The 22,764-nt window shown below is 39.4% G+C and overlaps 1 protein-coding gene across 1 annotated transcript in view; it reads left to right on the top strand.

Moving 5' to 3' along the window:
- RIMS2 (regulating synaptic membrane exocytosis 2) overlaps positions 1–22,764 on the top strand; it is a 469,801-nt gene that overhangs the window by 183,736 nt on the left and 263,301 nt on the right. Inside the window, 2 exon segments of the mRNA XM_048068611.2 lie at positions 17,419–17,987; positions 17,990–18,343. Of these exon segments, the coding sequence (XP_047924568.2) occupies positions 17,419–17,987; positions 17,990–18,343 (923 nt within the window).

Below are 22,764 nucleotides of genomic sequence, written 5' to 3' on the forward strand. Positions count from 1 at the left end.
AAATTAGTAATAAAGACAACCAGAAAAAAAATAATCCAGTGATACATGGTATAACTATTTCCTGTTTCCAGTTTTTCTTGTGAAAAATCCCAACTTTAAATCATGCTGATATCTCTTGAATTCTCTAGCTATGGCTGGATATGTGGATTTCATTTTAGTATTTTGATTTTCAGTGGGCTTTGAAACTTGCTTGCTCCCAGTCTTGAGTGGGTAAGTTTTGGGCTATTCACCACCACAACTACCAAATGTGTCAGGAGGAATGTGGCCTCCCAAGGGAGGGGTGACAAAGATGAGACAACGCGTGAACTGTGGTCACGCTACAGAAAATTGCTAGCGATGCTAGAAGAGTTTTTACTCCTTACATTAAGGAAGTAAAAATAAAAAATATAAACATTCTCAAAATCAGTAGTCTTAATACAAGAACAATTTTTGCTTCAGCTGCTCACTTTTTTATTATACAGTCTATACTGAATGTTTCAGAGGAATGTTCAGACATCGCCATATTAGGATTTACTCTGAAAAAAAATGAAATATGCTATAGCCAGGTTTTATTATTTTAAGAAACATTTATTATAAACAATTTTTCACTTAGATTTCAGTGGTTCAGGCTGCTATTTGCCTTGGCGTTAGGGAAAAGTTATAAATAGGTTTTAAATCCCCAACAACAGCATTTCTACTGAGATATAAGTAATAAGAGGGAAATAGCTTTTCTGGAGAAGAAAATCTCTCTAAAAGTAATGGTTTTGGGAGAAGCTATGAAATATGGATTCAGATGTTAGGCACTTTTATGAAATCTCAGCCTCGTAGCTAGAGTAAATTTGGAGATACCAGAACCACTAAATGGGTCTCCTGATGCAATGAAGGGAACCTCGTTTAGAGTGGGTGGAGGTTATGCTGCACACACTCCATTTCTTCTCCTTTGGACTTTTCTTTGAGCTTCCACAGATGAATGCTTCTCTCTTCTGCCTCTCATTCCCTTTTCTGCAGAAGGCAGAGAGGACTAATCTGAAGGTGGTCACGTTCAGGGTGTTTTCTGAAATTATTGGGAATTGTGTCCCCTTCTCCTTTGCATTACCCATTTGAATTGAAAATGAAGTTTTTATCTTCACCAAGGACCTATTGCTCTTTTATCCATTTGTTACTAAAGTAACAAATTCAGAGGACTTAGAAGTTATTGTTAATCGGAGTAAGTTTGCATTGGTGTGTTGCATGTGTTACGGCCTTCGTGCAAGAAACCACGGACAGTCAGCATCAAAGCTTCTCACGCAGCTTCAGCCTTGGGGGCTTTGCACTTCCAGCTGCTTCTTCAGTGCTCTCATAGCTGTGATTTCACCCTGGACTCATGTGCAAGGCTGTGTGCCCTCCACTCTGCAAACTGCAATACAATATCGCATAAGAATAGCGAAGATAGCACGTTACCTCATTTCAATTGTAAAAGTAATTGTTAATAATTGTAGAGTAATTGTACCACTATTCCTTAGTGTACTACTTACTGTAAGAAAAATGTGCCGGTCACTGTAAACCAAGAATCTGTGGGTCTTGTAATTTAAATTGCCTTTTTAAATCTTGCTATTTGCTTTGTGTCTGCTTCTGATGTGATTATGATTCAATTCTGTCGCCCATGCTGATCTTGAATTGTTACTTGAGAAAAAATTCCATATATCTGGTTCATACGAAGAAATACAGTTCCACCCAGAGTCTGCTTTTTTGTTGCCTATCCTCAGAATGGGATGTTACAAAAGATGACCTGAAAAGGTACTATGATCTCTGAGAAAAAGGCTGTGAAGTGCTTTAAAAATAAGTTTTATTGGAAGGCCTGATGCAAACAGCTCTCTAAAGGAAGAGATCTGATTTGCAGTTGGACATAATCACCTCGCTGTGCCTGAAAGCACTTGCCTCTTGCTAAGAGATAGATATAGCAATATATAGGTCTTGGATCCCTGGTGTTGATAAGGTTGTGATTTTGCCATGGTCACAAGATGCTTTTGAGGGCAAAGAACAGGAGTTTGAGCAGATTCAGAAGAGTAGCTAAAAAAAATAAGATGCATATCTGTATAACGTGTATTGCTTTTCATTTGCTCTTTTTGTTATGCTCTTTTTGCTTGTTTTAACTTTTTATTTTCAGTATGTGCGTCATGTTGCCTTTTGTACTAAAAAATGTCGTCTTTTAATACAGAAGGTGTGGTCTGTCTACATGTTAGTCTATCTGTACCTTTGCCTGACTCTGTGTGGGTAGCATTCTTTCCTTCAGTTCACTGCGAACCAAAATGTGCACAGTGCTTGTGTGAGCCATCTTGTATTACTGGCCTCAATATGCCAGGCAGCCACGGGACGTGTCAAGAACTGGAAAGTTTAGAAAATGCTTAAGCAGAACACAGTTTTTGCAGTAAAACTGGTGCGCAGATTGCATTTCTAGAGCAAATCTATGTTTGTTTTTTGGGCACCAGAACAAATGGACCCACGTACTAGAATATTTAGAGTATTTATGTTTTGTTATGCAACATGAAACACTGGCATAATTACAGTTATACAGCAGTTAGCTTGATAACAGAGGGAATCAGGAAAGGAAATCATGTCTGTGTTAGAGCTCCCTTTGGTAGTCAGCTAGCTTAAGAAAGAAGTCCTAATTTTCTCTTGAACTTTGGAATTACTATTTTAAAAAAATCTGAGTTAAATTGGTGCTTGAGCTTGGTCATTGAATCAGGTGATAAAACAGCTTCCCACATGTCCTCATCAAAATCACTTCTGAATTTTCAACCTTGTTCCTGATTCAATGACCAAATCATTCCTAAGTACAGGAAGCCAGAGGACAAAGTTTATGAATAAATTAACAAAAGGACATTTTCAGCATTCGGGAGTGGGAATGACAGGAGGACTTGGAAGCAGGAGTACTTCTGGGCAAATGTGCGGGCAACTGGAGTATCACAGTTTGTTCCCTCACAAGTACTTAGCCCATACTTAGAGCCAGCCATTAGCAGGTCCTGTACACAGCATTATGGCAAAGCACAGAGCTCTCTTCTCATTGCCCATAAGTGTTGCTATTACAGAAAATGTAAAGTAATGACAGAAGCTCAAATTAGAAATATCCTGGATTGCATTTTATTTTATCTTTCTCTTCTATCGTTGATTTCTTTTTGTTTGATCTCTGTAGGCATTGTTTGTGGGTTAAGTAATGTAGATTTACAGCTTTGTCTTTCTGGCAAGTTTTTACTAAGCAAAATTTGTTTATCTTTTAAAGTACTGCTTCATTAGATTTTGCATTTTTCACATCCTTCATTCCTCCATGAGCTTCTTTGCCACTCAAATCAACTAATGCTAAATACTGATTGCAAGACATTCAACTTCCAAATAAAAGAATTTATTAAAGCATTTTGGTCCACTTCATTGCAATACTTATCTTTGTGTTTGCTTGCAGTTCCCTGCATTTTAAAGACTGTAGCAGAGCTGTCCTGATCTGGTCCCTATTTCAGGTTCTTGTAATATTTAGGCTCCTGTGTTAGTCCCTGTGACTATACATAATTTGCATAAAATTCCAGTCATCTCACTATTTCTATTACAATGTCTAATCACTTTACTTTATGTGGCATGGATCCAGTAACAGGGGCCAGGCCCCTGTGTAAATGAAAGGCTTTTTTAACCCCAAATTTTTGAACTCAGAAAGCAGATGGTGTGATAACACGCACCTACTGGTGTTGAGCTGCCCTGACCTGAAAGTGGCTTTTGATTCAGTAAGGGTTCTCTTGAGGTAACTTGTTGAGAAAAAGAGAAAACAGAATTAAGTTGAATTAAGATGCATAGTGTCATTTCAAGTCTTGGCCCATGAGCCTGTATCTTTGATGATTCTTGACAAAAAGCATTGCATATTGCATCTCTTAGCTATGGCCGTGTTTACCATGTTGAGTTTGGTGTGTTGCAGAAAGGTTTAGATGTTTGACTTCCATTTCCCATGTTTCTTCCAAGAACAAAAAGTTCCACTCGATATTGCCTTAAGCCAGTGCTTAAAGAGGAGCTAAGGCATTAGTAGGCTGCGTGTACATAGAACAGGGCAGCTCCAGTGCCTGGCAGAGCAGAGGAGGTGAACCTAGGCTTGTTTCTGAAAAGGGATGTTGCACCTAGAGGAACTTTTAGTGCTGGTGCAGCCTGGACTTTATTACGTGTGCTTCAGCTGTCCAGTGGAACAGAGCTGTCACCAGCCACGAGAGCAGTCCTAGTGCACAATAAACTATCAGCAAGGTAAAGGAGTAATACAGCATAAAACACATAAAATGCTTCCTTGTTAATTGAAATGAATGGGAAAGAGAAATCATAAAGTTCCTGTTTTCCGAAATAAATTTTACTTTAATACTGTATTTTTATAACATGAAATAACTTTCTGATGTGATAGGTCAACTGCTTTAATGCCTCTTCTCATGTTTTTACTAAACAGGGTTTTTTCATCATGTTTTTTTTCTCATGTTTTTACCAAACAGGATTTTTTCATCATGTGCCCAATATTTTATTAACGTTAGTTCTTCTGAGGACACTGATGAAAAATAAACAGTTATTCATCAGTCTCTATATTTGGAAAGAGAATTTTCTTTTTCACACAGGCTTAGATTTTTTTCTTATTTGGATGAAAACAGACATTGTCACTATCTTCTTTTTTTGGAGTCAGTATATCAAATAAGTGTGGAATTTTGAAAGCTAGCAAATGCTCCCATATCTTTAATGTCAATTTTGTGTTTTACACTATTGATCAGTAACTGCATCTGAATTCTCCATTCAGAGATAGTATGTAATGCATTCTTTCTAAAATAGTGGAAAATGGCAAAACCAAAAGTGGACTGAAAAAAAAATGTCTAACCTCTAGCACAGTAGTATCTTTCTGTCCAATTTTCACAAACCTAACTTTTAAAAATCTCTTTTGCTATGATTTACTGATAATGGTCATTCTGTCAAGTTTTATCTGTATTTTAAGTGTTCATAGCTATGGTGATAATTTTCTAATGTGGCTATAATTATCCACTTCCCTTCTCCCTCTCCCCCCACAAAATTTCTATGAATTTATAAATCAAACTCAAGATTTATTAATTAAACTCAAAATAGCATTGGTTGTTCTTGTTTTGCCGTAACAGCGAGAGGAAGGTGCACAGATAGGTTTAATGAAAAAGTAAGAGGTCTTTAGGTTTTGCTGTTAAAAGCATATCATCTGTATAAACCTAAATAGTCTATTGATTTGGGAAATATCACCCTAATGATGAGGACAAATGAACTTGGTTCCACAGTAAGGCCAAATAGAATAAATTTAATTTGATACATTTTTACTTCTCAGCAAAGTTTCAGTTATATCCAGCATTAATCTGGTTTCTGGAAAAAAAACATTCTCATGAGGGAGGACACCGTACTATATGATCAGAGTTATCCTTCACTCTTTATTACGTATTAATCTATTAATCCTGTAACTGTATTCTGTTAGTTCTCCTGGATATGCATTTCAAAATATTTATACTATGAAATACTCATTGCCAATTGTAAAAGCCAGATCTATCAAACTATCCATTTTGATTGTTTTTCTCCTGTAAAATTATAGAAACTTGCTTCTTGCTTTCTGCTCCATTTGTCAACTCGAGCATCTTGAATGTCTTTTATAGTTTCTCGCAGTTAGCATGGCTCCCCGGCCTAGCATCCAATCGCTCTCATGCCTGAAAAGTGCTTCAGTGAGCATCCATTTAACCTTTCTTCTTGCTTAGCTCAACAACGAAAGTAAAGGCTAACTAAAAAACCTCTATAGATCCCAACAATTTGACAGTAACGCTATCGAGAGTGATGAAGTCATCACTAATCCCTAAAAGCTGTCATGAGTGTCTTCACAAAATGTTTTAAATCATCAGTTCCTTAATTACTTTTTTTTCCTGTCCTTTACCGTGTTCTCTTAGCCGATTGCTCACGTTCTACTTAAGACTGACTTATGGCGAGTACTCAATAATTTTGAATGATGGACTGCTGTTACTGAAGAAGCTCTACGACTTGAGCAATTCATGATTGGAGTTTCTCAGCTATTTGCCAGTTGAGGCTCCAGTTGGTTTTGGTTGGCCTTGTTTTTATTCGTTACCTCACACTTCTTCTAGAAATGCTGTTGTTGATGGAAGAAGTGACCAACATTATGTCCAAAACCTTCTCATACATAGCCCTAAACTTCAGATATAATTTTGTAATTTGTATCATGACCTGGAAGAATTGTATAGAAATCTAGCTTGCTGGATAAGGCAGGTGATGTTGGCAACATGAACTAAAAAGGATGAACTAGCTGGGATGTTTGTATGCACACAGAGCGAACAAATGGGCATTCATTTCTCCTGAGGAATGAGAAAAGACAGTATCTTAATTTATTTTTTTAAGTATTACCAAAGTAATGAAATCTTTGTAGTATAATGCAGAATACATCGAAAATCTTGTTTAAACTACAAGACTATGTTTATTTTAGTTGATTAATTTTAAATTGCCTTTGATTCCCCCACAACTTTCTCAGAAGAGACCTAGCTGTATAACTGTATATTGCAGCGAGTGTACTTCATAGCTAATGTGTCTCCAGTGGTCCTCCAAGGACTATCCAGCACTGGTGTGCCTCCTGCTAGAAGAGGTCTGTATTTCCCTCTGTGTGCGCTGTTGTCATCTTGACTGGCTGCCACCTTTCCGTATAAATGCTGTGAGGTACCCAGGGTTACCCTTTCCACTTCCAAGTGTTCACCTGCACACACTTCCTAGAGGAGCCAGTGATCTTCCGTGTGGATTTTTGCAAAGATCCTGGAATAAATTTTCTGCTGAAAGCTGCACGTTGAGGCGCTTTTGGGGAAGACTCACTATAAGGCAGACACCTTTAAGAGATGATCAGAAACTAAGAGGGGGGAGCATCCAGAGCTGGTCTCAGCACTGCAGAAAACCGAAGCAGCTCTGGCAGAAATACTTACTTCAGGGAACTGAACAGGATATCCGAGGATGGACCTGTTATCTGCTGACACTTGAAGGAACCAGGATGTTGTTACTCACGTGGTGTTGTTACAACATTGCAGAGTGGTGGGAAGTTTTCCACACAGCATCTCTGACAACCCAGGCAGCAGAGGGCAGGGTGGGCATCTCCCTTCCTCCTGTTGAGCCCTGGGATCTAAACTGGAGGATTTCCATCTAGGCAGCCATGACTGTTTGATCCTGCACCTTCAGGCACATATTTCAGCTCATATAAGGACTTAGATTGAAAGCTCCATACTTAAACTGCTACGGAGCAAATTCTTTTAGCTTGAAAACCACTGTAAAGTCATGTCCTATCAATATTTGTTACGCATGCCATAGCCGTTTCCAAACATACAAATTATTTTTCTGCAAATTCATAGTCTGCATTTATGTTGGATATAATTAGGTGCTGCTGGAAAAACATGCACTTTTAATCCCGTCCCACCAACATGTTGAAAAAGACAGTTGAACTGGAAATTTAAAGTTTTATTTACCATGGTAAATTCCAAGTTACTGAATGAACGTGTCTCATTTCTTAGTGGTCCAGCTGCTGTCCCCTCATCTGAACAGGTCTTGGTGAAGCTGCTGCACAGCCCACCATTCATAGATGAGCCACTGCTGGTTTAATTCACTGGATTTAATAATGGGTCTTTTCCTCATGTTAATGAAGAAACTGGACATTTTCATAATGGTTATTTTCTGCTTGCTCTTTTATGGAGGCATCAAGACAGCTCAGTATGACCTATTCCATTTCTCCCAGACTGAAATATGAATCGTAAAAACTAAAACTAAAAATCTTTAAAATTCATTGTATGATATCATTTATATATTGTAATGTATTGTAATGACTCCCATTCATTAGTAAAGTTTCAGTTCTATGAGTTCAACACCCCCAAACAGCCCACAGAGATGTTACTGGGCAGAACAACTCTCATAGGAACTCCCATAGGACTGTCCATATTGCTGATATTTTCTTACTTTTTAATCATTCCTGAAGTAGTAGCTAAGTAGCTATTTTTTTTTTTTTTTAAATTTAACCGTGATAATGCACTGGCAATAGTGGAGTGTTTCTTTGAAAGAAAACTCTGTTCTTCATCAGACTTAAAGGTTTTCTTTATAAACCGTCTACGAAAACCAGGGTGCTTTCAAGAGCTGATAGCAGCACCTGCTGAATGATCCTTGTAGTACGAAACTGGAACACTTCAAAAAGATTAGACTCAAAATTAGATGCAGTGATGTACAGATGAATATGATAAATGCTCTGTGGCGGCTGAGGGAGAAACTTTGGTGTCAAAATGCCTTTCTAGGAGCGTGAACTCACTATTCTCGCACGCTAGGTGGAGAAAATCTAGGTTGCTGCTAAGTCTGCATTTTTTCCTGTCATGCCATTTTGTCATGGATTAAATTTATCACAGTCAAATTTAATGTGGATGTGGTGCTTTATATTAAGTATCTAACTTATTTTTATGCTAGTTTGCATAGATAGAAGGCACATTACTTATGAAATTATGGAAAATAATGTGTTTATGATTATTTAATGCAAATGAGACAGTCTATGCATTTTCTTTATTTTATTTTCACGTTCTCATCACATTTTGAAAATGAGTTCTGATGACTGTTGCTAGAAACAGTCCACTGATTTCCACTGTTTTTTTTGAAAATGGTATGTGAAATGTAAGTAAATAGTCTCAGTTCTACAATATGTTCAGCACTTCAGATTGAAGTAGATGCTGCAGTTGTTTTTAGCCTAACGGTTGAAAATTATATCAAAATTTGACTTGTTACAAACTAAAAATAATAGGTATTACATAATTTCATTTAGGACCTTGTAACACAAGGCATGAAATACTGGAACTGCACAATTTTAAAAATAGTTTAAATTAAATGCCTTGACCAGCATGTACGTTTGTAGGCAGTAGTACTGCAGCAAGGCACTAATCAGCTAAGTACCATAATCCTCCTTATAGGGTAAATTCTTACTTGACCTCCAGCTATATACAGCACATGGTAACAGCATTAAACTATAACACTCCTCTCATGCTCTCAATAGCTTCCCATTGGGTCAGCTCTCTGACTTGAATTGCTGCTTCATATTCTAGATTTTTTTTTTTTCCTGATGCCTTATATTTTGTGATTGCATTTTGAGGGAAGGGAAAGGATCGTAAAGTATATTTCAAAAACTGCGTCTCAACATTAAGAGACTTTTTATGTGATTTTGCTGAACCTAGAGGATTAAATGAGAGACCTAGCCAGAGCAGAAATTGATGTATTCTCATGAACCCGAGGCTTCCTACTACCCAGATGTGCAGTGGCTGATCAGAAGGTAAAGCAGGGAAGAAAGGTGCTAAATGTGTTGTGTGAAAATGATGTGTAACGTTCAGCATTTTTTGTTCTCTTGGGGATATTAGGAAGATATTTTTTATTTTTAGCAAAAAAGCCCATGGGAGGTACAAAAAAACTTTTTATTGTGCTTCAGATATTTGAGAATAGTATCTTTAATGAAGTCCTGTACTTTAATTTAGTTTTTTAAATTGGATTTTATTGTCTGTGACTTAGAAATATTTCTTGCAAAGTTGGATTTCCTCTCATAAAAATAGCATATGCAGCATTTTGGATTTTACTTGCATTTTATGTCATTTGAAGTACTTTTTAGTAACAGTTCAGTATTGTATTAACTCTTTCTTGTGCTTCAGTATTTATGTGACCTACTATTCTTCTAACACCCCAGGTTCTAAAGTCGTTTGAATCCTGCTGTATGACAGCTGTTAATTGATTCCACCCTTCTGGAAATGATTTCTTTGGTGTCAGTACCGAGACAGACAACTAGAATGCATATTCTGAGCAATTATTCTAGAAAGAGGTTAGCCCATTGAGCATTGTTTTTATGATTAGCTTTTTTAACAAAAGATTTTACAGAAAATAAGTGAGATATTTCTTGTGTATATTTGCAGTGGAGATCATTAGCAAAATACCCATTTTGAAAATGTTCAAAAATATAAGTAAAGACAAATCTCAGAATTTTTTACTTATTTGAAAAAGGTAAGCATTCAGCAGTATAGCTGAAGGAACAGTAGGATGGAAATACAGTTAGTTTATTTTTCTAAAATCAAATCATATAAATTAAGGGCTGCTGAAAACTCGGTCGTAATTAAAGGAGGACAAAAACATTTCTACTGGTAGTCCCATTTTCCTTCCCATGATGTTCGTGATGTAATAAAAACCTGTGAAACAGACTCATTGCTTAATTATTTGTAGATTAGCAAGGGGTATTTAAAATCACTAGTACTGTTCAGTGGTTCCTCGTTTTTTCCATGTTATAACTCATTTCCCCACAAACTGAAATTAGCCCTTCAAAGCTGCAATGCTGATTTGTGCTGAATTGCTTGTATAGCAAATATGTGATTCTGAAGTAATTGTTTTGTTTTATGTCTGTGCAGTCATGTCAAGTTCAAAGCAAAGTCACTATCAGTGGTGAATTTCATTATGTTAATGATTTTGTTACCACAGATTTCCTTTCATCCCATCAATACCAGCCTGCAGTTAGTGAACATGTATTTTATGATAAAATCTAATAGAGATCAACATCCACAGTATTACTCTCATGCTCCTGTAAATTTTATAATCATCATTGTAAACTTAGTCCATTATTGTTTGGAGATACTTAGCTGGAAGGTATTTTAATGTTTCAAAATATGGTTGCGATAAAATTTGTAAGGCGTAGCTGAAATGAAGAATGAAGTAATGTCTCAGATGAACTTTACTTAATGAATTGCTTAGATATCCGAGAGTTAAATGTACTTCAGCACAGCCTGTTTAAAACCATATTGGTCAAGAAATCTGAGAAATACCTTTTCTTTTTATCAGAGTAGGCTGTTTAAATGATTTAGCTTGAAATAGTTGCATACATTCCTTCTTTTTAGGTGTGAGAACCCAAGGAGAGGGGAATAGACAGATCAGAAAATCAATATAGTATAAAAGTAGGCAGTATAGAAGAACTGCAAAAAGAGATCTTAGAGATCTAGAGCTGCTTGGAAGTCAGAAAAAGCTGTTTTTTTTTAGGAAGGTGGAGCCATAGGTGCTTTTGGAGTGTGTGCGGAATAACTTCTCATGCACAGTGTGACTCAGCAAAACCAGAGCAGTTTTAAGAAACCTCTAATTGAGAGCAGCCCTGAGGAGAAGGACCTGGGGGTGTTGGTTGACAAGAAGCTTGACATTAGCTGGCAATGTGTGCTGGCAGTCCAGAAAGCCAGCCGTATCCTGGGCTGCATCAAATCTCTGCTCTGCTCTCCCGAAGTGCTGCATTCAGCTTTGGGGCTCCCAGCGCAAGAAGGACATGGAAGTGTTGTAATGAGTCCAGAGGAGGGCCATGAAGATGACCAGAGGGCTGGAGCACCTCTCCTGTGAAGACAGGCTGAGGGAGCTGGGGTTGTTCAGCTTGGAGAAGAGAAGGCCCCGGGCAGACCTTACAGCGGCCTTCCAGTGCCTAAAGGGGGCTACAGGAAAGCTGGGGAGGGACTCTTTGTCAGGGGGTGGAGTGATAGGACAAGGAGTAATGGTTTTAAACTAAGAAAGGGGAGATTTAGATTAAATATAAGGAAGAAATTCTCTGTGATGAGGGCGGTGCGGCCCTGGCACAGGCTGCCCAGAGAAGCTGTGGATGCCCCATCCCTGGAGGTGCTCAAGGCCAGGCTGGATGGGGCTTTGGGCAGCCTGGTCTGGGGGAGGTGTCCCTGCCCATTGCAGGGGGCTGGAACTGGGTGGGCTTTCAGGTCCCTTCCAACCCAAACCATTCAGTGATTCTATGATTCTATATGTAGAGAATGTGAAAAGGAGTTAAATCAATACCAGCTAGTCTCTTACAAATACTTCCAAAATAGGTAAGCATTTTGCAGATTCCCCAGTAGGGCAAAGGAAGTCTGAGGAAATCATTTCTTAAGAGCACCTGTCAGTGAAATACCAGAGATGTCCCTGGAAAGGGCAGCCGGATCTTAATTTTGCACTGGAAGTTTTCAGGGATCTTTGCATGCTCAGGATTTTTGGTTGCAAAGTCTGCAGCACACTCAGCTCACCTTCTTGCAGCCTAGAAGTTTTTTTGCAAGGTGTTATGATGGCGCTTTATCTGCTCCCTGGCTCTGTTGTAAAACAAGTGCCTGTCTGTCTGTTGAATATAAGGCATTAAACTGTAAAAGTGTGAAAGAGTAGGACTATTCTTACCTGATCACTCAGCAACCAACAAATGCTGTTTTCCTGACAGGTGTAGGCTAGTAATGGAGAAACAAAGCTGTGCTGGCTGTGTTTGATGAGGTCTCTAACAAGAAGCCTCATCTCTTGCATGGCTTTTATGGCAGAGTTCCAGTGGGAAATGTGAATTTTTATTTGCTCTGCATTATTCTTTCATGTACTGAAAGTAGCACATTTTGCAAACAGCTAAGCAAGAATACAGTTATGTGCAGGGCAAATATCTTCAGTTTTAAATTTCCAATATTCCTTACTAAGTTATAGGAAATAGAAAACAAACTAGAGTATTGTTTGGCAAGTTAAAATTAGGTCTTAAAAGTAGGTGACCAATATTTGATTTTCAAGTAGTTGATCATGGCTCAGGCCCACTGAGCCCCTAGTAATTTTTTTTTAATTGACCTTAAACTTCTTATTTATAAAAATCTCTCAAGATGAGTTTAGGTACCCATATGTTTGGACATATCTTTAAAATTATATTTTCTTGAACATTTTCTTCAGTTCAGATATGTCTTCTATTGGTCTGAGAACAAGATTGGTAGCCAGGAACATATGAGATCTAGTTTTTACTGTAACACAAATACTTCTTGTATTACAGTGTTTTTGAATATCCGTAGCTTTTGGAATGCAGTGAAATTTGCTTTTTCGTATTTCCTTTTCCTTGATACTTTTGGGTTCATTTTTATAAATCTAAAACAAAGCATATGGGGGTTTTCTCTTCATGGAAGAATACAGATGAATGGCAAAGATCTTTAAGCTATTTAGTTGCATCAATGAAATCAGAGCCACCAAAACAGAATAGCCATGTTGTATTCTCCTATGCCATATTTTAAGTACATATATTGCTATTATAGTATGGGGGAGTTGAATAATTAACTGCATGAGCAGGTCAGGTTGCTTTTTCATAGTACTAGTGATATTTGTAGTGCAGTGCAAGTAACATTTCCACCACCGTAAGGTTAAGAGAGATGTGTTAAAACCATAAATGTCATGTATTGGTAAAAATAATAATGATAATTAATGATAATCAGTAGAAAATATGTTTCAGTTTCCATATCAGAAAAATGTATTTTTAATAGACTGTGCCTGACAGGTTTGTGTAGGTTCTAGAACTTTTGAGGCCTAGTAGAGGTTTTATTTCATTAGTGGTCCAAAGGAGCAGTAGTCACTGTGGCCTTGCGGCATGGCAGCCTGTTCGGACGAGGGGACAGTCCCTCAGGGAAGAGGTGCATCGTGCGTCCTGCCAGCAGAGATCGGGCTGAGGACCAGGCCGTATCCAGCAGCGCTGGCGCTCCCTGGAAGTTGGGCTCACTTCAGTGTGCCAGGAAGGGGACGGTGTGGGCGCCTTCTGTGGTGTAGCTGCGGGGGGAGGTACGCCAGGACAGGCTTTTACTAAGGTGTCTTAAAGGTAGTTAACGGTGAGGAGTGGATTAGATAAAGGCTCATGAAGGTGAGTCAGAATTAGTGTGACCTAAAAATAGCAGTGACCGACCATAAGTTTGTGAGTGCTGTACCTCCTCCTACCATGATTTAACAGCGCTGTTTCAAAATGTAGATGTGCACTGTACAACTGTGTTTGTTGCAGGTATTTTTAAAATGAAGAAGAGTGGCTAATGGTGAAGGGGGGCTGTTTGCAGCATGGAGACCCTGAAAGAGAAGGTCAGGCTTGAGTACCGCGCGGCGCGGTGACCGCTGGGCAGGACGAGCCCTCTCCAGCTGGCCGGGTTCCTGGCTGGTCGGGTGTGTGGGCGCGCTTCGTTTGTGTCTCATGGATAGGATTCAGCTTCTGCCATTTGATCCTGGGGTGAAGTTCGATCCCTTCAGCAGAGATGAAATTGATTAGAAAGATAGTGTGGTAGTCCCAGTCAGCATAGGCAAGGAATTAAAGCGGTGCCTTTTATCTGTCAGGCTGCTTTCGCCAAAGAAGAAAGCTGGGTTTTCAGGAAGGTCCTTTCTCTCCCAGGTGGCCTGATAGTTGCCTCGTGCAGGGCACCTGCATAAGGCTGTTTCTTCCATGAAAGTTGAAGTAGATGGAGGACTCAGCTGATCTTTACGTTACTGTCAACCATAGGTGTTGTCCCTATATTCATGTCTAGGCAACAAAATAGAGGAGAGGCAGTGACTGCTTGTGGTAAATGGTTTGAAAATGTTTGTTTAAGAGGTATAAAAATACAGTGCTCTGTTGGCACATCCTCCACTCATTAACATAGTTCATGCTAGAAAAAAAAAGGTGGATTTTTTAGAAATCTTGTGCCAGTTCCATAGACGATACATTTTTCTGGTAGAAGTACGTTTGTCTCAGCAAAAAGGCTACAATAAGTGGTTTTGCTTGTACCAAAATTCCTTCTTTTTCATCCCTTCCCATGACATTATATCAGCAATGTTTCCAGAAGAGATTTGTCTTCTACTCTTTGCATTACTATGAGGACAGTGTGACATGAAGTCATATATATAAATCTATCTATCTAGCTAGATATATTATACATAATATGTATATATTTGTATACATAAATATATAATCTCCCCAAATGTGGCTAAAACACTTCTAGCTATACTATTACTTGTATTACTACGGATATATATATGCCTATGTTTGATCCTGAAGAATGTGTAGACTTAGTATGCTCCAAGGCATATGCGAGATTTTTCAAACTGAATTATGCATGGTTCTGTGTTTTACACAGTTCATGACGGACTTGGTGCGGTAAACCACACTTCTGAGGGTGGTGTTTTGATGTCTTGGAGGAACAAGTCCATGCAAAAATCTGTGACTGTAAATGTAACTTAACTCCGTATGTACTACAAACTCAGTATACACAGTGTGAATGTTAACAGTAGAGTATATGTACATACCATGTGAACACATACTTGTTGCAATCTTGCAGTGAAATCCACATGGATGATGCCATATGCATTGAGTGCATATGCATTTATTTCAATTGGATTTGCATAGGGATAAAAGATTTTGCCTACATGGGGAAAATCGAGAAGTTTGGCACATTTTTAATACAGGCATGGCAGAAACTTTTGGCAGTGTAGGTAATTTGCAATTGGAACATCTTAATTTGGGATGTGGCATATTTTTTATCGGCTGAAGTATTTAACTGAAAAGTGCGTATCTTCCTTAAAGTAAGTTTCTACATCTAATCTCTGTTGTTTTAATGAAAACTTCTGTGTCTTTGCAACTCTCTGATTCTGGTAGTTCTGTTGTCCTGGTTGTCTGTTCCTGTTGTCTGTTCGGGTTTTAGACTTATGAAACTGTTTGTGTCACATGAGAACGATTCAGCCTGACGCCCCAGCAGCAGAAGCCATAGAGTTTTTGTTAAACGTACAGAGGTTATGATTTCTGCTGGTACCAACATGACACTTTATTAAGACAGATAGGACATCTTAACTTCACCATAAACAAACAGGCATCCAAGTGATGCTGACATTACTTGTCATCCTTCACAGGAAGAGTTGCACTTTTGCAAGATTGAATTAGTTTCCTTGTTTGTAGATGCTGTTGTAAGGCTAAAGTACTTTAATGTTTTTGGGGCTAGACTGGGTCCAAATCTTTCAGGCACTGTTTAATGACCCTGGATGGTATCTAAGACAGGATGCCAATTTGCCAGCCACCCCCCTGCACACCCTCCTCTAACACAACTGTGGTTTTCCCTTGCTGAGCAGCGACTTCCTTTCTGGCTGAGAGAGCAGTGTTTTCTCTCCTAGTCCCTTAGGCAGAGCCTTTTCCGCCCGCTTTCCTGGGCACCAGGGAGGCCTGTTTTTCCTTCTCCCCTTCACAAAGTTGAAGCCTTTCTTTACTCCTTCTAAGACAGCTGTGGCAACTGCAGGCTGCACCTTTGCTATTCTTTCCCTGGCCTCGACAGTAGGTAGGGTTGCCATGGTGCCGTCTGCGAGGCTGCCCTTCAGGATCAGAGGCCATTTGGGAGGGTAGAAAATATTTTCAAAGGGTTCTTAATTGCAAAGATGGAACAAAATGTAAGAGCAAAGGTCTGATAACACAGTAATAATTCCAGATTCCTACAGGGAACTCCTCCAGCTCCATCTGGGGTACTGAGTACCAAGCTGGATGTGTCTGGAAGAGGCATTTTGAATGCTCATTATCCTTTGAGGATTGATAAAGGCACAATCTGAAGCTCCAGTCTGTTTTTTGGTATGAATCACAACTCTGTCTTTAATTGATCCCTTCTATTCAAGATGCAAGCAATGATATCAAACAAATGTTGCCAACAATATATCAAACGGAATGTATGTAACATTTTTAATATTCCAGGCAGATCTCCTATTAGGATATTACCGATAATAAAATCAAAGGCTTCAGTCAGTTATTTGCCAATGTCAGGAAAGAATAGCTGTTGATAATGTTTTTATTATTATTTTTATTATTTTTCTGCTTTCCCCAGGATCCTCAACAATTTTCTGTGGCTAGATATGGTCTATGGCAAAGAGTGGTACTGGAGATCTATTTTGGTATCTGGCTGGTGTGTTTTCTTCAAATGCTTGGACCAACACTATTGCTAATAGTAGAGATGAGAAGGATTTTTTTGTCAAGCCAGGCAGGAGTTCAAGGATCTCTGCTTTCATATGCAATACAAAAAAAAAAAAGTTTTGTTTTCTGACTTAAGGTAGAACATCTGATTTAGACAACTGCTGCCACTGGATCTTCGTCTGTCCTCTTTTCTGCCCTTGGTACACATCATAGTTTTGTGGGAATGGAAATGTATGTTTTTAAGCAATAATGGCTGCTAAAAGATTAAACTAATGTAGTGATCCATCTAACCTTAATTTCTGCAGTGATTATAAAACCCTGTGAAATAGAAGTATGTGGTCAAGTTATATCACTTGAGAAAGATTAGAAAAGATTATAAAATTTTGGTACTTTGTAAAGCAGTTACGATTATAAAATAGTGTAAATATTTGTATTTTATATTTTATGATGTTATATTAGCATTTTTCCTTAAAGACTGTTTTTGGTTTAAACTATACACTGTAAACATGCAGCATGACATACTTTCTTTAATTTAGTACGGAGAATGTGCAAACGCATTCACACAAATGGCAATGAATGTTTTCTTGTTTGTTTGTTTTTCCATCAGCTGGTCATTGTATCATTTAGTTAGCATTAGCTGTATATTTATGCTATAGGAAATATTGACAGAATTCTCTTCCTTCTTTCTTGTCATTATTATTTAGGAAAAGAAGCCCATCAATATCAAGAGAACAGAACAGAAGATACGACCAAAGGGAAGAGAGAGACGAATACTCACAGTATGCTCCATCAGACAGTGCGATGCCCAGGTCACCATCAGATTATTCAGATAGGCGGTCGCAGCGTGGGCCACAGTTATATGAAGAACCTGAACTGGGTGATTATAGGGATTCCAACAGGAGGAGTCGCAGGCGTTCCAAGGAGTATCCGGTAGAAGAGGAGGATGCACAGAACAGAGAAGAATATGAAAGGCAGCGGAGAGAAGAGGAATACCAGGCACGATACAGAAGTGATCCTAATTTGGCTCGTTACCCAGTCAAGCCACAACCGTATGAGGAACAAATGCGTATCCATGCTGAAGTGTCCCGAGCACGACACGAGCGGAGACATAGCGATGTCTCATTGGCAAATACCGAATTGGAGGATTCCCGGATATCTATGCTGAGGATGGAACGACCGTCAAGGCAAAGATCTGTGTCCGAGCGCAGAGCTGCCATGGAAAATCAACGTTCATACTCTATGGAAAGAACTCGAGAAGCTCAGGGACCAAGTCCAATCGTCAGAGGACCACAAATCATAGCCCTCCTACACCTAGGAGGAGTCCAATTCCTCTGGAAAGACCAGACATGAGGCGCTCTGATTCATTAAGGAAACAACACCATTTGGATCCCAATTCTGCCGTACGGAAAACAAAACGTGAAAAGATGGAGACCATGTTACGGAATGATTCACTCAGCTCAGACCAGTCTGAATCTGTCAGACCTCCACCACCAAAGCCCCATAAAACAAAAAAGGGAGGTAAAATGCGCCAGGTTTCTTTAAGTAGCTCAGAAGAAGAATTGGCATCCACTCCAGAGTACACGAGTTGTGATGATGTGGAGATTGAAAGTGAAAGTGTTAGTGAAAAAGGTAAGATTACTTATTTTTACTATTTCAATATATAGATGTGGTTTGGTTTCCGTTCCATTACATGGTTATTTTACGTATTAGAATTGATTGCAAACACATATCTACAGCCCTTCAGATATGACTGAGGTTTGTTATGATGGGGGTTTTGTTTTTCTGATTTTGTGTTTCATTTATTTAAATCTCAATGTAACAATTTACATGGAAAAGAGTGTCACAGCTACTAGACATAGCTGGATATGTTTAAGGAAAAATGTACCTTTTGAAATAGTTAATTAAATTTGTAAGTTATCTCAAGCTGGGCTGTCATGCAAGGCCATGGTTTCACGTCCATTAACACCAGATTTGTGTACTCCTGGATCACACATGAGTGCGAATTTGATCTGGATCAAGTGTGGGCGCATGACCGCATTTCTGTTGTATTAACTAGAGCACATGATGCAGAGCTTATGCCAGTTTCATTCTGGCTGCTGTAGGTTAAAGAGCATCTGATCTGGAGAAAAAAAAAAAAAAAGAAAAGTATGCAAATTTAACTCATTCAAGTTTTTTTTAAAAAATGAAATGACTAAGGTGATTTATATCAATGGAGGTTCCTTACTGCTGTGGGGCTATGGTGCTTTTTGATTTTAGTGCTTTTTAGGATTTGCGATGTTGCAGTTACTCCGTTACTGGAAAGAAAATCTAAGATTAATTGAAATTATTCTCAACCTATGCAATGGTAATGTATGTATTAAATATGGAAGCATTGGGGACCATCAGTTTAAACTGAATCTAGTTAATACTAGTTCACTTGCTTTCATGTATTTTGTTGATCTAAAATGCAATAGTTATGACTTGTTTTCAGTTATTTTTATGCCAGTGCATCTTTACTAATGCTCATGAGTGGTATGTACCCCTTAATAACAATGCTCAAGGTATGAAAAGGAGGGAGAAAGAAGTTCCTTTCAGTGTTCATCTGCTATTGTGAGTTGGGATTAGAAAATTCACTGTTTGTTGTAAATACTACTATCAAGTTGGTTTTGAAGTACATAAATCATTGGAGGTGAAACTACAATGAATTTTTATATGTTGATAGCAGCAACCATGGTCTGATACCCAAGGAGCAAAATAGTGTAGAATGGAAGGAAATTTGGCCCAGAGTTGAAGTAGGCAGTCATATTCACTTCATCAAACAGCTGTGATGAAATCCTGATCTCATTAGTCTTCCTGACAAGCAGCAAAACTCCTATGAACTTCAGGGTGTTCATGATTTTATTCTTAGTAGCAACCTTGAGGAAAATAGAACCAATCAATTTCTGGGGAATAGTAACAAAGTGCTATTTAATGAAATCCACTAAATGTATTATACAAAAAAATACACAATCTATTATTTGTATATATAACACACAAAACATACATATAAATCATACTATACAAAAATGTTAGATTCTTTGTCACCATAATAAACTGGCATAAATTAGAGTTTTCACTGAGATAATTTTGTATTTTAACTATCACAGAAAACACATTATTACTGATAACAATAGTTAATGATAATGTCATCTCTCTCCTGATTTCTCAGGTAGTGAATGGAGCTAAATCGAGCATGTATTTGATAAACCAATGAAAAAAGCTCGAGAAATCTTATGGGAAAATGCCGTTTTATGTTTTGCTGTTCTTGAGTGAATTACCATGTGTGGTTTTCATGTCATAGCTGCATCAGCATGGCCCAATGGTGGCCTGCGACTAGAACTGGGTTGGAGAACAGCCCTGCTTTAAAAGAGAGGACAAGAGCCACTGCTTGAGCTGGGGAAGAGCTCTGCCTGCTTCTGACTGTGCCTGCTTCCAGCCGGAGCTGGCGGCTTCTCTTTCTGGCCTTGCTGACGTGCTGGGAGGCAGGGACCGTGCACAGAGCAGGCAGCCAAGCCAGCAGTTGCACCCGTTCCCAGAGGCAGAGCCAGCTGCAGCAGCCCCGCTCGTGGTATCAGACGATAACCTCAGCCCCTCCGTACTTCTCCTCCACCCTTACTCCTGGAGTAGAAGCTCCTGGAAAGGATTTGTTTGCGTTTGGGAAGGTTTAGGAAGGTTTGGCTTCTGCTGGGCGTGGGATGGATTGGAGAGGTCTGCTAGGATGAAGCCTTCACAGCTGCTGCTGACAGGCCTGCAAAGTCCTACCTCTTTATTTTTGTCAATTTCTGCTACCATGTTGAGCAGCCTGCAAACAGAGTCCATATAAGCAAGCGATTTCTTCTTGAATACCACCAAAAGGAATCCAGCACATAAAAGCCCATCAGTCTCCTTTGTATTGCACTACAATATGTCCTTTTGATCAAGTGGCAATTAATTATTTTAAACACCTCCTATAAAATGGGCTTCTCCTCCCTGCGGATTACTTCCTTCCTGCCCTACAGGACTCCTCAGCCCCGAGGATTTCTCAGCTGCCCTTCCAAGTCACACACAAAGCCTCTTTGGCCAGAGAGGAACTGTTAACCCCAAAACATTTGGCCTTGGAGTTGCAGTTGGAGGGTGGCAGTGTTAGGCTGAGAATTTCGATGCAGTTATAATGAGTTCTTTAAAAGGAGAGAATAACTTGTTCTCCATCTCCTTCTCTATGGAGTATCCATATCTTTTCACAGACTCTGCAAATAAATATTAACAACTGCTCAGCTGTGAGGAGCAGTTTGAGCCCGAGCTGCAGGAGCAGCTGTTCACTGAACTACATCTGAGATTTTACAACGTCCCGATGCTGGTTTGGAGAAACTAGCCTGAGAATTGTGAATTATCCTAAAATGTAGGAAAACTTATAAACTCTAAAGAGGGCTGCAGTTTGCCTTTTTAAGCTTGTCATCTCCAAAAGGAAAAGGGTCGATATGTGTATATGACTGAAACATATATATGCATAAGAAATGAAGGTAACCATTTTGTTTTACAAGTCCAAAAGAGGCACAGACCAACTGCTGGATTGAGAGCTCTGGGAAGAGCATCCAGTAACAACGAATGCCTGTGACTTTAAGTATTTGGGTCTGGTCTCATTTCAGTAGCTGTCTGCGTTAAGGTAATCTCTCCTTAATTAAAAAAATAAATGTAATCTGACTGTTTTCAGGGGGGAGACAGGACAAAGTTCTTTTTCTGCGCATTTCTTGTAATGGCCAGAGAAAGCTTTGGAGTGCTCCTGCCTCTTCTGTGTGGGGAGCGGAGAAGCTGTGAGCAGAGAAAGCTGATGAACACCCGAACACCCAAACGACACGCAGGCACCCAGTAGACAGCCCTGTAAAACACAGGCATGATGAAGGAATACTGTAGATGGAGATTCAGCTGCAGAAGCCGAAGAGCTAGATTCTTAGCTGCACAGGTTTTGTAATGCAACTATATTTGGACCAGGAAATTAGGGTCATAAACTAGGCTGAGGAATGGCATATTGGAGTCAGAGTCAGGAGGCTGAACAGACAAGGGGAGTAAGTTTAGGAATTGCAAAATAAAATGTCATTGGGTCACTGGAGACCAGTGGATCGAGATGGAAACCAAGGCTGAAAAAAAAAAAAAGAAAACAAAATGGGGAGAACAAACCCAGTAGCTCAAGTAGACTAGAGCTAAGATCTGTAGTTTGGGAAGAACAGCTAAAGTGAAGGCAACGGATCTAATGAGGATAACTGAGAAGGTGAACTGGAGCTTGCTAATCCTCTAAGTGTTGGGTTAGAGGGAGCTGAGGTTAGCTGAGAAGCAGAGGCAGCAGTTTGGGTGAGACAGTGAGTGGCTGGGAAAAGGACATGCGGTGAGAGGACGGGAGGGCCGAGCTGGGCTCAGGAGCAGTGGCAGAGAGGGATGGCGACTTCCCAAGGAACGAGTGTTGGTCTGGCAGCACCAGCCTGGGGAGCTGAGAGCGAGTTTGGCAACATATATTTCAGTTTTCCTTGATATCAAAGAACAAAATAGCTTAAAATGCTAGAGGAAAATAATCCCTGAAATGGCAGCGCTTTTATGATATTGTACAGTAAAAAGGATCCACAGTCAGTAAGGAGAAAGATCATAGTGATGCACTAAATGTTGTTGATTGTTAAATTCACCAGTTCTTTCTCAAAACTATCTTAATCTACTTGGTTCAGTTTTGAGGCCCTGAGAAACACGGTTTGTAAGGTAAGAACAGTCACACTGTTTGTTGCAGTAAGGTGAACAGGGAGCCCTGTCACTGGCAGGCTGAGGACATGAGGACACGGTTGTTGTGGTATGTGGGTTAGGCCAAGCTGTATCCATAGCTTGTCTGATGTAAGTCTCTTCTACTATGAGGAAATACTAGAACATTTTTGTTTGCATTTTCAGTTAGACGTTTGTCAGTCCAATTGTAAGGAATAGGCCTTAGGGCCGGCTTGGAACGGCCCCCAGCATTTGTCAGCCAGCATGAAGCAGACGTGAGGCCGAGCGCCACACGCTCGCTCCGTGCGAGCACA

Source organism: Anser cygnoides, chromosome 2 (genome assembly GCF_040182565.1).
Source record: "Anser cygnoides isolate HZ-2024a breed goose chromosome 2, Taihu_goose_T2T_genome, whole genome shotgun sequence".
Lineage (NCBI taxonomy): Eukaryota > Metazoa > Chordata > Aves > Anseriformes > Anatidae > Anser > Anser cygnoides.